Source organism: Equus quagga, unplaced genomic scaffold (assembly GCF_021613505.1).
Source record: "Equus quagga isolate Etosha38 unplaced genomic scaffold, UCLA_HA_Equagga_1.0 220_RagTag, whole genome shotgun sequence".
NCBI lineage: Eukaryota > Metazoa > Chordata > Mammalia > Perissodactyla > Equidae > Equus > Equus quagga.
In genome coordinates, this window is record NW_025799647.1 from 4171824 (window position 1) to 4189080 (window position 17257).

Consider the following 17257-nt stretch of genomic DNA (forward strand, 5'->3'; position numbering starts at 1 on the left):
TTCAGCCGTTTCACCTACTTCAAAAGGCAGATCAATTCTATCTTCCCAATCTCTCAAATTTGTCTCTTCACTTCCAATGCTAAGTGCCAAGGACCTCAGTATTTAGAAGTTGCAGTGTGGTCCTCTATCCTAAATGTTCTCCTTGCTTCTAGCCTTTTCCAATACTAATCCAGTTCAACTAAAATACTACTTTCAGATTACTATCACTAAAGCGCCACTCTCATCATGCCACTCACCCGTAAAAGCCTTTCAAAAGCAGGTTGTGACTCCAAAACAGAAAAAATTTGCTTATGCGGTATTAAGCAAAAAGACAAAATTCAAAAGTAAATCAGGGGCCGGCCCTGTGGCCAAGTGGCTAAGTTTGTGCACTCCGCTTCGGCTGCCAAGGGTTTTGCTGTTTTGGATCCTGGGCGCGGACACGGCATTGCTCATTAGGCCATGCCGAGGCGGCATCCCACACGCCACAACTAGAAGGACCCACAACTAAAATATATACAACTGTACTGGGGGACTTTGGGGAGAAAAAGGAAAAATAAAATCTTTAAAAAAAAAAAGAGTAAATCAATTCTATCCTTACAAATATGTACAGTTGAGTACATGTATTAATAAGAACTAGAAGAGAACACAAAAAAATGAAGAAAACAAATTTAAAAGGTCCCAGGACTTGGGGTTTACCCTTGATTTTTATTGCCTATTTGTTGTTATAATGTTGTTTATGCAATAAAGAAAATCTTTCCACAACCACTTAGTGCTTATGCACCATAACGCACGCAGGGCCTCTGCAATCTGGCTCCCAAACCTACCTTTTCCAGCTTATTTTCCATCCCTTCTTTTCAAACAACCCAAAACTCCAGACAAACTAAAATATACCATTTCTCAGTGGGTTCCTGTACTGCTCTTTTCCAGCTATGGACCATGCTCACATCCTATGCTCCAGCTGGTATGCTCTTCTCCTTCATTTCTGGGTGTCTAAATCCTACGTAATTAGCCTTTACAGCTCAGTTCAAATAATACTTTTCCACAAAGCTATCCTTGACATCATATTCCTCCCACAAGCGTTTCATCTGTAGCTGTCGTATAAAATGTAGCACTTTCTGTTTTGCATTGTAGAGTGTGTGTGCGTGTGTGTGGATGGGCATGTGTGTGTGTGTGCACATGTTGGTGTGTAAGAAGTAGCCCCCTTTAGGGCAGGGACCTTGTTTTAGGCATCTCTGTATTCCACTCAAGGCAAACAGTGTCTTTCTGAATAAATATGTAAAATGAGTGAGTAAAATACTTTCAAAAAGCAAAGGCTAGGAAGACTAAAAAACAACAGCAAATCTTACTTTTAGTTTTATTAAGATTTTCCTTCTTTTTTCGCTCGAGTTTCTCTCTTAATCTAACCTTCTTACCTGAAGATACGTTATTCTCCGCTGAACCAGCTCTGTCAGATCTTTGGCCTCTTTTTCCCGCCAGTCACCTGCTCCATCTGTTTGACTGAGGTAGTATAGATCTGTCATTACAGACCTGTAAAAGCAAACAACATTGGCCATCTAACTTATTTGTACTTCATCAGAGGATTACACAAAGGCCTAAGAGAAGAGTCAAATTCTTCATAAAGATTGATGCTCACACTGACGCTGGTACTCATCCTTTATTTTCTATCAAGCCTATGGAATTCAATGATTAGTTTCTAACATCCAAGACTCATTCCTATAGGAAATTTCTACTGTTGAGAAAACATACTTTTTTTTTTTTTTATGAGGTCAGTCAGCTGTACTTACCTCCCAAGACAAAGCACTACAGAGATCAGGTGGAAGTGGATACCCACAGCAAAGAAATAGGTAGATTAACATAAGCGAGAGAAATAAGTTGGTGCCAGTATTTGAATACTATGCCTTTTTATTCTCTCTACTGTCATTTCCTGTCCCCTCTTAAATTTTCTCTTCATACTTAAACACTCTGAGTGGTTAGAAAAAAATCAGAGAAAATTTTGATACAACTCTTAAACAATGGTCTAAGCCAAGGTCAGCAAACTTTTTTCCATAAAGGGCCAGACAGTAAATATTTTAGGCTTTGTGGGCCTCTGTTGCTTTTGTAGCAGGGAAGCTGCCATAGACAATATGTAAATGAATGGGTGTACCTGTGTTCCAATAAAACTTTATTCACAAAAACAGGCTACAGGACAAATTTGGCCCTTGGGCTATAATGTGACAATTCTTGGTCTAAACTAATAAAATCATTGTTAAGATACTTTCCCACTCTGTGTAGCATCAGTAATTTCAATTATAATTTGCCAGATTTCCTGCAAAATAAACTAAAATATCCAGTAAACCAGGAAGAGAAACTTCAGAGCTGGTGCAGATGGTTTTATTTATATTGCATTAAATAAAAGTTATGACTTGCATTTACCAATAAAGAAAAGTAAAAAGCAAAACTCTTTTCTTTCTCTACACCCCGCCCCTCAATCTATCAGCAAAGATTTAGCCAATTTCTGACCACATATCACTACTGGCATTGCTACCAACTGAGCCACCAATTTTTCTCACCTGAATTATTACAGTAGCTTCTGAACAGGTCTCCCTGCTTCCATCCTTGCCTACCTCTCCAGCCTATTCTCCTTATAGCAACTAGATCCTACTAAAACATCAAACAATGTTATTTCTTTGCTCTTAACATTGAATCGGTTCTCTTCATTTCACACAAACTCCAGTTATTACTTTGACCTACAAGGCCCCAGACAACATGGCCCTCCATTACCTTTTTGATCTCATCTCCTACTATTGTCCTCCTCACTTATTCTACTTCAGTGCCACAGTCTTGTTACTAACCCCTGAACATGCCAGGCATGTTCCTACTTCAGGGCCTTTGCATATGCTCTTCCCTCCCCTAGAATGCTCATTTCCCAGATACACATCTGCATGATTCACCCAAACGTCCTTCAAATCTTTGCTCATATGTCACCTTCTCCATAAGGCTTTCTCACAGACTATCTCACTTGAAATCTCAACATCCAATCACTATCACCATCTCTTGGTTTTCTCTCTCCTCTTTCCGCTTTATTTTTCCCCAAGCAATTATCATCTTCTAATATACACCATTAACTTCTTTATTTCATTATCTTTCTCCCCCTACTAGAATTTAAGCTCCATGAGAGCAGGGTTTGTTTGTTTAATTCTTTGTTTTGTTTTTTAAATCAGCATTTATAACAGTGCTCATCACATAGAAAATTTTCACCTAATATCTTTGAATAGATAAATGCATGAAAAAGCAAAAGAAAAATCTTCAAAAATTTTAGATGAGATAATGTTGATAATTTTTATCTTTTACAAATCCAAGTTTGCAGTAGAGAGGTTTGGAGAATAATCCTTAGCTAGTTATAGCTCTAGCTTCACCCATTCTCTACGCTTAGTCTTAACTCGTCTATTCAAGGAATGCTTATAAGGATGTATTATTTGCTTGTGAAAATTATAAAGTTAGAAATTTATTTGTCAGAAAAGTATATATATAAATAAAATATATCATACATACACTTCTAGAAACCACCTACAATGACGGTATTAACTAAAAACATAAAGCATTTAGCTGGAGGTTCGAAAAGTACTTAGAGAAAATTGATCTGCGCTATTAAATAAGAAGAACAACAACAGGTGTTGAGCTCTTGCTCTGGGCCAGACACCTATTTTAGGTGCTTTACATTATTTCATTTAATCCTCACAACTACCTTGTAAGATAAGGAATGGGAGGCACTTAGAGGTAAAATAATTTGCTCAAAGTCACAAAGTTCAGAATGCAGAGTGGGAATTCAAACCCAAGCAGCATGATTCTAAAGCTCAGGCATTTACCTACTGCGCTAACAAATATCAAAGTAAGGGTTCCAGAGAACAAACATGTGAACTCTGTTCAATGTAAGTACGCAAAATCAGAAAGTCTGAATCAGAGGAGAAAGAGCTTCTGGAGGTGGACAAACCTATTTCCCCGTTTTGGCTCTACCTCTTACCAGCTTTGTGTCCTGGGAAAGTTATTTTGACAACTCCGAGACTTAGTTACTTCATTTTAAAATAAGTATTACAATACTTTCCATACAGTTTTTTTTTTAAGGATTAGTGATAACACATACAAAGTAGTAATTTATAGACTGGATATTTGTGTCTCCCTCAAAACGCACATATTGAAACCTAATGCCCAAAGTGATGGTATTAAAAGGCGGGGCCTTTGGGAGGTACTTAAGCCAAGAGCGGAGTCCTTATGAAGGGGATTAGTGCTCTTACAAAAGAGACCCCACAGAACTCCCTAGCCCCTTCCACCTCGTGAGGACAAAATGAGAAGGCACTGTCTATGAACCAGAAAGAGAGCCCTCACCAGACACCAAATTTGCCAGCATCTTGATCTTGGACTTACCAGCCTCCAGCACTGTGAGAAAATAAATTTCCGTTGTTTATAAGCCACCCAGTCTGTGGTATTTTTGTTACAGCAGCCTGAACAGACTGCTAGTTAGAATGCCTCAGAGAGTTGTTTCAGAGCTTCCACCTTGTGTCTGAAGAGCACCCACTAATAATTCTACAACTAAGAGGAAGGATTCTTCAGGTGAGGGTGACAGTAATGTGTGGTACTGAGGCCAGTCAGAAAAATGATCCAACACCCAGTGCCTTAGCAACCTGAAGAAAGGAACTGATCAGCCTGGACTCATTTAACAGATGATGACGCCAGCCCTCAACAATTGTGATTTGTCTAGGAGCATATGACATAGTCTCAGGTCTCTTTTATTCTTGGTTCTTAACTAGATGCTAAACCATTTAGTAACAAAGCAATGCAGCCCACAGAAAAAGCTAAAGTCTTATTTACTATTATAGAAAACCATTAGAATTACACACAATCAACAGAGAATACCTAAAAGCCCCTTTGAATAAAACAAAACTATTAATAAGATACAAATAAAAATTAAAAATCCTAGCCACAGTTTAGAATATTCACCCAACTAAGAGTCGAATAGCTTTACACAATGCTTTAAAACAAAGGATCACCTGTGAAGCATTTAGACATTTGTTTGAAGTGTGAACATTATCCACATGCAGGACACTTTGCAGCTTGACTATTTCTATGTTTACTCTTTTTAAGCAAGGCGAGAATCTAATATGTGATGCTTTATCTATTTTTATATTTATTATTCTCACCTAAGATTCAAAACATTTTCTTTTTATGAAAAAGAGTAACTTTAGTCAGAAAAACCAAACTTACGACTTACTGCCTCCCTAAGAAATTAACTTGCAGCCTTACACAAGACTGAACAAAGGTTCAACTTTTAAGTTTTTTCACAGTACAAAACTTAGGTGTCTACGGACTATTATGTAGCCTACAGTATTCCTTTACAGTTAACTGAGGAAAAAATCGCCACCCATGTGAAATTGTGTGAGCTGATCATGGAAACTCAGGAGACATCTTTAACTATAATGGTGTTATAGGACCCAGCTGGATGTTTATTTAAATTATTTTCTCAGTTTTATAAGCCTCTCTCCCATCACTCTCATCACACTCATGATTTTCTAAATTTCATAGACTTCAACATATCCAAATGTAGTCATTTGCCTTTTCCTGCCTAACAAATAGGAGTGATCACAAAACTTGTCACAAGCCTCAAGTTTAAACAGCAGTATTGTTTCTGGAGATGTAATACAGTGAGAGAAAAAGCTAGTCAATCAGCAAACGCTTGTTGAAGGAAAAAAGGAAATTCAATATGCTCTGCATGGCTTTACATTAAATTAAACATACACATACTCAAATAGCATTAAATTATAGCCTCAAGCAGGTAAAAACTACATTAGGTCTAATATGGAGGGGGAAATTCTTTGAAATAAAAAAATTGGCATGGTTTATGCTTTCATGTTATAGTAATCAAGCCATTCCTTTACTACGAGGAATGAAAGCTGATCTCTGTATTTTTTAATAAATTAGAAAACATAAAAGTGAATGTTTTTACCCAGTTACATCAGTACTAAGTCTTGGCAATTATTCACATTCATCCCAATCTCTGTCAAGAAAAGTGGAAAATCAAATTTATAAGTAGAGGCCAAATACCAAAAAAAAAAAGTACACTAACTTTTTTGTGATAACGCAGTCAGTCACTCTACTCCAATAGTCAGCTAAAATTAAGCTTGCTTTTTAAACATTTTTCTTGGCTTCCCCTTTGGAGACCATGTTACAAAGACAAGCCAAGGAAATTACCTTAAGTTCAAAATAGTTCTTTGCTGGTTCAATAATGTTTAGAAGTTACCATCCTGCAAAATTCATCATCTTTTGGACAAAAACATGAGAATAATTAAACAAAGTTTCAGTTGTGGCTCATTATTGAGAAACACGGTAAGTGAAAACCATTCTACAGAAATGCTGGGTTTTCAGTGATTTCACTCCAAAATCAAATCTCCTAGAATTGTCCTAAAGCTGGGAATCTGGCTGTCTTGGTTTTGACTATGAAGATATCAAAAAATCTAGACGGTGGGTGGTGAATCTAAAGGCCGGGTTTGAGCCGAGATCAAAGCCTGGGAAATACACACCCAGGCAAGGTATGAGCAGAACAGTGCTAGTCATTTGAAGGTGGAATACAGAGGCCTAAAGATAACTGGTAGACTAGAACAGAACCTATGACACTGAGAGAAAGCTAGCTATGACAGGCATCAAAACCTCTACTTCCAAAGCAGGGCTACCCGTTTATTTTCTTTGTATTATCTGTTAATTTTCCTATTTTTATATTTTAATATTCACAAAACTCTTTTTAAATGTTCCAGTCTGTCTCAATTATGCCACTGAAGAACCACAAGAAGAATATTTTGTTTATACATGAATCAAAGTGTTAAAGAGAGAAATTCCCCTGAGGGCCAGGACAGAGCAGATGTAATTCAAGCAAGAAAATCCCAAGGTGAAGAAACTAACACTTATTGAAGTAAATGTGACTAAGGGAGGCTATACCACAGAGTCTCATCCATACGTAAATCTGGATCAAGGGCAAAACAACTTACCTGGGTTTTGTCCAAGGCTGCTTTTACTTTGGTTTCCTCCTGCCTTATTTGGCAGAAACAGGCAGTACAAAGGATAAAAAGGTGACCAGGAGACAGGTCTGAAAAAATGCCTATTGAACTTGAAAACCTAGAGCCTACCAGAATCTACAATGTGTCAGTCACTGTGGAAAGTGTTTTATATATTGTCCCACATTTAATCATCACAATGCTGTGATAGAGGAATTACGTCCCTACGTGTAGAAGAGAAAAATAAAGCTCAGAGAAGCTAAGTATTTAGCAATTAAGAGAAAGGATTTTGGAGTCAAACATCTCTGTCACTTACTTGTGTAAGCTAGCTAATTTCTCTAGGCCTGAGTATAACTTTATTTATCAAACAGGAAATAATAACGCTTGCCTCATAGTATTACTATGCTGATGAAGTAAGATAATGAATGGAGAGCCTTTATCACAGTGACTGGCATGTAGGAAATCCTTAGTAAGTGATTATTTCTAATGTCAAAATCATTCTTGAGTTTGGAAATCACACCCAAGGAGATGTAAATTGGGGGCAGGCAAAACAGAATTCGGGCCATAGGTGAGATACTTTTTTACACCTGTATATTCTCCTTCCAATGCAAACTTTATTTTAGGGGAGAATGTTCCCTTACAGAAGATGGAGAATTATAATCTGGCTGAAAGAGATGAAGTGATGAGCAGAATAAGAACAACTTCATATGACAATGTCTCCCTTTGTCCATGGATATTAGGAGGAATGTTCTAGAATCACTTGAAAATAAGCCTGGATTCCTTAGTAGAAAGACAATCACAAAGAAGCATTTTGTCCAAAGGAATTAAACTGGAAAAGAGTGTCTACATTCCAGTTTAATATAAGTCTCAATCAAATCACATCTCAAAGAACTTAAGATCTTCATTCCTTTCTCTCTGTGTGTGTGTGTGTGTATGAAATAAACAACATAGTAGATTTGAAGGTTCACAAAATTTAATTTTTTTCAAAAGTGGAAATATCAATTCTTGGACTTTTAAAAGAGAGTCAAGGAGGGTCCACCTTATGAAGAGAGTGAAAAAACAAGCTACTGGGTCACAACAGTTATGACCAGCAATTTTGATTAGATAAATCTATAAGCTATTAACCTGCCAATCTTCCCCTAGAACAAGTCGGCTATCACACCCCTCATCTGATTCAAAGTTCTTTCCTTTGTTACATAATCCCCTATACACAGTAGTAAAAAGCCTATCAGCATAATTGGCGATGAGTATCATTCAACATTTGGGAAATACATGTGACCTCAGTCTTAGCAAAGCTGCTTTATATGTTACTGATGATAATAACTGCTTGCAGACCAAGCAGGGGCGATGAGATTGCTGCTTTACCAGATTGCTTCTCAATAGTTTCAGTCAACTTAACTGAGAAATAGCTCACGAGCTCTGTGGCTGGTAGTTCTGCTTTTCAATTTTTGAGGAATCTCTATATTGTTTTCCACAGGGACTGTGCCGACTTACATTCCCACCAGCAGTGTATGAGGGGAACACTCCCTTTTTCTCCACATCCTCTCCAACACTTATTTCTTGTCTTTTTAATAATAGCCATTCTGATGAGCATGAGGTGCTATCTCATTGTGGTTTCGATTTGAATTTCCCTAATAATTAGTGAGGCTGAACATCTTTTCATGTGCCTGTTAGCCATCTGTATATCTTCTTTGGAAAACAGAGGATCTTTCTGTTCAGATCCTCTGCCATTTTTCAACCGGGTTGTATGTTTTTCTGTTGTTGAGTTGCATGAGTTCTTTATATATTTTGGATTTTAACCCCTCATTGGATATACGACTTGCAAATATCTTCTCCCAATCGGTAGATAAACAAACAAACAAACACAGAGATACAGGGAACAGACTGGTGGTTACCAGAGGGGAAGGGAGGTAGGGGAAGGGTAAAAGAGGTAAAGGGGCACATTTGTATGGTGACGAATGGCAACTAGACATTTGGTAGGGAACAGATCTAGTCTATACAGAAGTCAAAATATAACGATGTACACTTGAAATTTATATAATGTCATAAACCAATGTTATCTCAATAAATAAAGAATCAGAAAGCAGCAGCTCCAGTAACTACTTCATAAACTGGTGACTGGCAACAAAAAGATGACAATACGAATCAAAGCAACAGTCATTAAGTTAAACATGTCTCTGGGCAACCTCAAAGGATGATAAGACAAAACTTTCCATGATATCCTCAGAGGTGGAGGGACAAAGCTATACGGCCATCAATCCAAGCGCTGAACCCATATTACGACTTAAATAATGAAACACACAATGACAAAAATAATCCCTCTAAATTGCTGATTTCCCTCTAGGTGTTTCAGAGACAAGCCAGAGTCAATTCATGATCAACGATATCAAAAGAAGCAGGTAAATCTGATTGTATTACTATGAAGTATGGTCATACGTAATCAGTAGAATGAAACCATCAATTGAAAATCTAGTGATACTAACACTTGAGATCAATATAGCAGGTAACAGTAATATGCTACACTATATTTATTTATTATACCATCAGCCCCTCTAAATTCTTAAAAACCCTCTGAAAGCCACAGAACTTTTTACGCTAGTTCTAACTAATTAATTAATTAATTAGAACTAATTAATGCTAGTTGGTCAGCCAACTGTGGTAACAGGCAGGGATTAGGCTCTACTAGTTCCTAGCTCCCAAGTAATAGGCTAACCAGGTAAATGGGGTTTTGCTAAAAATCTCAGGTGAGCTGCATCTGATTCGAACACATGATATTTGGCTCCAGACTGCAATAACAACTGGTATTTTGAGTAATGAACAATGGGAGCCACATTCCAGAACAGACACACTGTCTCCTCAATACAAGGAACAGCATCAGTGGGGAGAAAAGGAAAAGAGTCTTCCCTCACAGCTTACTGACGAGGTCCCACTAACTTAGGGAGAAATACCATTTTTTCCAGGAAACAGAGATAATCTCTATCAGTGGTGAACTCATAAAGAGAACCAGGGATTCTGTAGAGCCTTAGTTCTCAAAGACCAGCAACTTCAGTATCACTTAGGAACTTATCAGAAATGCAGATTTTCAGGCACCACTCCAGACCGCCTGAATCAGAAACTCTAGAGATTGGATTTAGCAATCCATGTTTTAAGAAGCCCTCCAGGGGCCGGCCCAGTGATGTAGTGGTTAAGTTCGCACACACTGCTTCAGCAGCCCCCAGTTCCCAGGTTCGGATCCTGAGCGCAGACCCACACACTGCTCATCAAGCGGTGTCCCACATACTAAACAGAGGAAGATCAGCAACAGATGTTAGCTCAGGGACAATCCTCCTCACCAAAAAAAACCTCCAGGTGATCCTCCAGGTGATCTTGATGCCTTGTTGAAGTTTGAAAAACAATGCAGTAATAACAATGATGCCAGCACTCGTTGTCCAGTAGTTAAGATTCGGGGCTCTCAGCACTGCAGCCTGGGTTCATTTTCTGGTCACACTGTGGTGACTGGGTGTTGCTGTGATGCTGCAAGCTTTGCAACCAGTATTTAAAATATCAGGGAGTCACCCAGGGTGGATGGTGGACAGGTTCCAGCAGAGCTTCCAGACTAAGACATACAAGAAAGAAGGACCTAGCCATCCACTTTTGAAAAAATTGGCCACGAAAACGCAGCAGAGCGTTGTCTGATGTAGCGCTGGACAACAAGAGGACAGTGCAAAAAGACTGGGCAGGGCTCTGCTCTGCTGTACACAGGCTCACTAGGAATCAGCGACCTTTACGTTGACTCAACGGCACTAACGAAATAACAACACATAAAAATTCTTAACCATTAAACAGAGCGCTTTTGCCTTCCCCACTGACTTTCTAATTTACCTATGTGTTGGGAAGAGACTGTTTTGTAAGACACGCCTCTATCAGATGGTAAGTACTGCATTTCAAATTGCTTCATACGTCTATGACCATGAGACTCTATTAGTTAAAATATTTGGAAATTTAAGTTTTTCTACTTAAGTGACAATTAAGGACATTAGTAATACTTGTGATTTAGTCAACATTTAGTTTTCTTATATTAGGGTTCTAGGAAATTTGTTTAGAAAATAAGGAGTTCTGCTCTTAAAATTGACTTAGTTAAAAATATACATTCCATAATAACAGTGCAATAAACTATTCATGTTGTTCACACAAATAAAGCAAAATCTAATACATGGTGATATATATAAAAAGATTTCTGACTTAGGTACTTTCAGTATGGTCTATTACCTTTTGAAGAATTAAAATGAAAGATGTGCAACTTTACTTATCACATAAAGGTATAAGGCCTAACAGGCAATGAAAGCTGAGTAAGAAAAATGTATAAAAACAAATTAGGATACATTTTTTTTTCAATATTCAACTGAAGTTCCAGTTTTGTTTACAAAGCAAGTAGATGGCTTGACCCCAAGAGTCCTATCAAAGAAAACAATGTTCCATATTCATTTTACTATTTCTTCTCTCCTTTCAAGAACAGTAGCACCATAGAATAAGAAATGAAATCTAAAGTAGTTCTCTGGCTGTTACAACTTTAATGATTTTAAGGTGAGGCAAAGTTTTTTTTTTTTTTTAATTTTAACAAATTTAGAGATGCACTTAAAATCTCCCCCATGCACACAATGAAATGTAAACAAATGATTAGATACATTTAGTAAGCAACATTATTTTTTATCATGCACATTCAATTCAAAGAAAGTCCATTCTCCAATTCTCAGCATCAGAATTACATTCCAAATCAGAAACACTATGATACTTTTAGGGCTTCATGTATAACTGTGTTAAGACCACTTTCAGATACAGGTATCACTTAAATCCTCCAGAGTGAATCAAACATGAAGTTAAGGGCACTGAGTATAAAAATACTTCCATGTCCGCTCTCTTCTAGCCCCATGAAGCCTATCAGCAGGACCCCTGAGAATGCTTTAGCTCCGCCCCCCCATTTCCTCCTCTACACACTCCTTGACTTCTAACAGACACCCTCTCTATTGCAGAACCCACTGTTAAAAAATTAACTAGAGCTTCCAGTTTTACTCAGGGGTAAATGACTTATCTCCTGTAACTTGCTCTTTACAACTTTTGGGATCTCAATTATTGGAGAATATTTCTACCTCAATTATGTAATTTTCTTTATCTTTCAATGGAATAAGATTCTGTTTTTACAAAAAGGCACAAAGTAGAGTGTGGAACAATCAGCCAAAGAATGCACATATCTGCCTCCCCACCCAATAAAAAAGATAATTTACTGAAACCTAACTAAATAGTGAGTGCTTAGCACTGTGAGGTACAGAAGATGTTGAACTTAAGTGTTCCAGTCATCAGGAGATTACACTTTGTCAGGGAGAAAAGCCAAATTACTACACAAGAAACAATGATCTCCATTTATGAAAGCTATCCTTCTAGCAAAATACAAGTCCTCAGTTACTTTTGACTCCCCCATCTCCCCACATTGAATCAGTCACCAAGTCCTGCAGCTTCTATTTTTCATATTTCTATTTTTCCCTTTTTCTCTATCCCTCCGGCAACTACACAGGTCCAGAAACTCACTGTCATTACTTGGACTTCTACAAAACCCTTCTAATTTCCTGACACCAGGCTTTCCTTCATAGGGCTCTCAGAATGAGCTTTCTACAATGCACCAGGAAGACTTGTATCCCAAATAAAGGAAGAATGTTTATAGTTCAATAATAAGACAAACAATTCCCCCCAAAATTAACCATGTGATCTGAACAGACACTTTATCAAGGATGATATGTGAATGGCAAATAAGGACACTAAAAAGATGCTCAATATCATGAGTAAGGAAATGCAAATTAAAACCATAATGACACACCGCTAATACTCCTATTAGAATGGTGGGGGAAAAATGTAAAAACTGACGAAACCAAGTGTGGTTAAGGATTCAGAGCAACTGGCACTCTTATGTATTGCTGGTGAGAATGCAAAATAGTATCATCATTTAGGAAAACAGTTTGGTAGTATCTTATAAAAGTAAACACACACTCAACATATGGCCCATCAATCCCACTCCTAAATATTAATCCAAAAGAAATGAAAATATTTCCACAAAAATGTGTATGTTAATATTTATAGTGGCTTTATTCATAACCACCAAAAAATGGAAAACAACCCAAATGTTCTTCAATCAGTCGATGGATAAACTAATTGTGGTACATCCATACAATGGAATATTACTTAGCAATAAAAAAGGAATGAACTGCCAATACACAAAACAACATGGGTGAACCTCAAAATGTTTATGCCAAGTGAAAGAAACCATGCTCAAAAAGCTACATAGTATATGATTGAATTTACACAAAATTCTGGGAAAGGCAAAATTATGAGGATAAGAAACAGATCGCCGGGGCAAATGGTGTGGGAGATGCTGACTACAAAAGGGCATGAGGAAACTTCTTGCGGCAGTAGCAATGTCCTGTGATCTTGAGAGTGGTGGTAAGCATTTGTCAAAACTCACAGAACCACAGACTAAGATACGAGCAATACAAAACTGTGAGCATTTGTCAAAACTCATAGAACTACAGACTAAAATATGTACATTTTATTGTATATAAATAATGCCATAGCAAAGCTGGTTTAGAAAGGAAAAAAAAAAGAGGATCAATGTGTCCCTCAGAACAAAGTTCTCTGAAGGAAAGAAACCCCTTCTGAAGAAACAAAAGCCCATAAGTTTTTTCCCTATAATTGATGCCATTGTGAACCAAAAAATGATGAGCGATTCATAGGGAAATCTGAACAAGGAAACTGACTCAACCTCCATTTTCTCAGAGAACATAGGCTTTCAGTCTAGAGGCAATCTATACACTATGATTTGGGCAAGTGTAAAAATGAAATGGAGATTTCTGTGTAATGTAAAAATTACCAGAGGCAAACATAAAAGTCTGTTTTGATTTTAATTCCTACACTTAAGGATCTTGAAAATTATCAGTAAGACGGCATACTCTGTATACATGCTAATCCTTTCTGTTTGTACATTCATTACTTTAAAGGCTCTAATGTTTGGCTGTCCTTTGCTCATTATTTGTATCACTGAATTCTAATCTGCTGCCTGGAGTCAAATTACTACCCAGTGAAGCTGTATCCCAAGTTTATTATAATTTCTGCTTAAGACAGCAAAAGAAATTGACTTGGGTACCTTTCCATTTGCATTTTCAGTGAAATATTATTATTTAACATATATTAAAAGGTAGTGTCAAGAATCATAATATATCTAAAATGGAATTCAACTTACAAAAAATTTAACACTGATTTACATCAACTTTTCACGGCTTAACTTTTTTCATTTGCACATAGTTTTTCCATTTCTACACATAGCCACAAAACATATGTAAAAATTATACGCACAAAATAATTCTTTAAACAAGTATTTTAATTTAGAAAAGACCTTAACATTAAATTCTCAAGTAATTTAATTAAAATTACTCAAACTTTAACATTAAACTTTCCATCAGAAGTCAATAGCCAAAATTCTCCTTAAAATACCACATAGTCTACCCAACTCAAATCCTCTTCAGATCTGCATTTTCCTATAATACTGCAATAAGCAAAGCACACCAGCACACAGCTCCAATTAACAGAATCTTGGTACCTAGAATCAGCTTTAGGGTAGAGAAGCGTTAAGGATGGAATTAGTCAGCATTTGGTCTAATGGACTAGTATGGCTTGACTGCAAGCTAGGCTAAAAATTTCAAAGGGACTGCTGAACGTGTGGTCTAATAAGTCAGTGCCCCTTGAAATTTATGCCATCTTATTTCTGTAGATTCATTAATGCTAAAATGATTCCAATAAACTGATAGATTCTATTTGTACTTTCACTTAAAATAGCAGAGCAATTTTTCAAAGTCACTACAATGTTGCTGATGATGTTAATGTATATGAATTTCTTGGTTGTGGGATAATTCTCTTCCTCTTCACAGTGGTAGCTTGTGTTAATATAACAATTTTTCTTTTATTGTTCACTAATGAGACAGTAATTGCCATCAGAATCCTACTGGGAATACAGACTTATAAAAATAACAGGCCTAAGGACAAGTTTCACTGTATCTATAATGACTCTCAGATACATTTTGTTCTGCATGAACACATCAGCACCAAGATGTTTTCTTCACTATGGAAGATAAACTGCATATTTTTGGAAATGTGCAGATAGGAGAAACAAATTTAGGCAGATTCCAGGTTCTTCTTTCCAGCAACTAAATGGAAGGGTAATTAACAGGATGCTCCTTTTTAATCAAAAACTTGTTAAACCTTTAATTAGAAACCCTAAAAAGGTGCTATTTTAAAGTTTTAATATTTGAATTAGAAATACAACGACCAGCTTCAGTATGAGTTCCAATGTACTGTAATGTAAAACTGTACTCTTCACTTCAAATATTGATTGTACATGAAGGAAATGTACAGGAAGATATTTTAACATATTGTGAGCTGACACCACTATCTTCAGAGTTCACTTAGGGTACCAAGATTGCTAGACATACATTTTAAATAATATTTTCGCGTCATGTATTTTAGTTGATGAGCCACATTTGGCAATTATTGTCCTTTGAGACCTCAGCTGCTCTCCTGCTCCTAAACATGGTAGATACTTACCATCCAGCAGGGAAATTAACAGAAGTTTCAGTTTCCCATTCTTAGATTATAACCTTTACCAAACCCCAAATGAAATGTAAAGGAAGAATAGTACCTTTCATGATGTCCCAAATCTGACAGAAATTCATCTGCATGTCTTTGGAGTTCATCTCCTTCTAAATTCTTTAATTTCTTCAATTCACTTTGTAGGAAAAACCAGAGCTCTTTAACTCCATTTTCAATCCTCCTCCTTAGGATTTCATGATCCTTCCCCAGACCTGCAGTCAGAGAACAGAGAGTATTGGCATTTCCAACATTTTGATGAAAGGGAATTTTCAACTATTTGTGCTAATATCAATATACTGAAGAGAAAAAACACTGTATAATCACTTACCATTTCTAGTTTGTTTCTTATAATTTTCAATCTGTTCTTTGGCCTTCACAAGCTGTTCTTCTAAAGCACGAACCCTTCCTGAAGCTGGACCCTGATCAATAGGGCCTTCTGGTATCCTGTAGTTCAGGGGAAAAAAAGTAAACATTTAGCTTATAAAGTATGCAATAAAATACATGCTTACTTTGCTATAACACATTTATTGGTAACTCAAGAAGAAACAGAACCACACAATATATTAGAATTACCAAATGAAATTTTCTCTCCAAAGGTATAAAACACTGGAATGAAACTGAACAAAAGCAGAAAAAAATAATCTAGCTGAGAAATATATGACCTTCTAGGAATTAAGGAAACTTTAGAACTGTCTCCTAAAGCTCAGTGGCAAAGTGGTCAATTCTTCATTAGTGTTGAGAAAAACAAACATGAAGGAGAGGGTGATGAAAAGGCTTAAAGGGAATAAGAAAGCACATATCTGAACATGTGTCTGTGTTCAAATAGCAAATACAAATTATTTCTAAAATAATCATAACATCAGGCTATATAAATCTATGCTCCAATTCATGAACTCATAACCTCAGATTACTAAGCATTGGTTTTATTGGGAAGGGAAAGACAAAAGTAGAAGATGAAGTATACAGAAAAAAACTGAAGATTAATATCTTGCTTGTTTCTATCAGACATGTAAAATATCAGTCAATACTATAAAATGTTGGAATATAGCAGAGGAACTCCAAGATCTCTTGCTCACATTATCAACCTATCTGTACAACTTCTTTCCAAACTGTTCTTGTTTCTAACATGTTCTGTTTTTACGTGATTTTTGGAAGTATTCTGTACTCCTTTTGGCCATTAAAGATATCTACATCATAATCCTGGAACCTGTAAATGCTACATTATACGGCAAAAGAAACTTGCAATGTGTGATTAAGTTAAGGATCTTGAGATGGGGAGCGTCTTGGCTCTTCCAGGTGGGCCATAACTGTAATCACAGATGTGCTCGTAAGAGGGAGGAAGGGAGAGATCATACTACACAAGAGAAGAAGGTGATGCGGCTATTACCTCAGAAGATGGAGGAAGGGGTCATGAGCAACAGATGTAAGGAATGCAGCTTCAGAACCTGGAACAGGGAAGGAAACAAACTCTCCCCTAGAGATTCCCTAGAGAATGTGGCCCCGCTGACACCTTGGCTTTGGCCCAGTGAAACTCACTTCACACTTCTGCCCTCCCAAACCGTAAGAGAATAAATTTCAATTGTTTTAAGCCA

General features: G+C 36.9%; 1 protein-coding gene across 6 annotated transcripts in view; it reads right to left on the reverse strand.

Annotated features, from left to right (window-relative positions):
- The window catches only part of LOC124233777 (alpha-(1,6)-fucosyltransferase), a 272983-nt gene that overhangs the window by 74241 nt on the left and 181485 nt on the right, over positions 1-17257 (reverse strand). For all 6 annotated transcript variants that reach the window (XM_046650977.1, XM_046650976.1, XM_046650978.1 and 3 more), the window contains 3 exons: positions 15994-16109; positions 15715-15877; positions 1392-1506 (listed from right to left, as the gene is read on the reverse strand). In XM_046650977.1, the coding sequence (XP_046506933.1) occupies positions 1392-1506; positions 15715-15877; positions 15994-16109 (394 nt within the window). The remainder of the gene's footprint in view (positions 1-1391; positions 1507-15714; positions 15878-15993; positions 16110-17257) is intronic.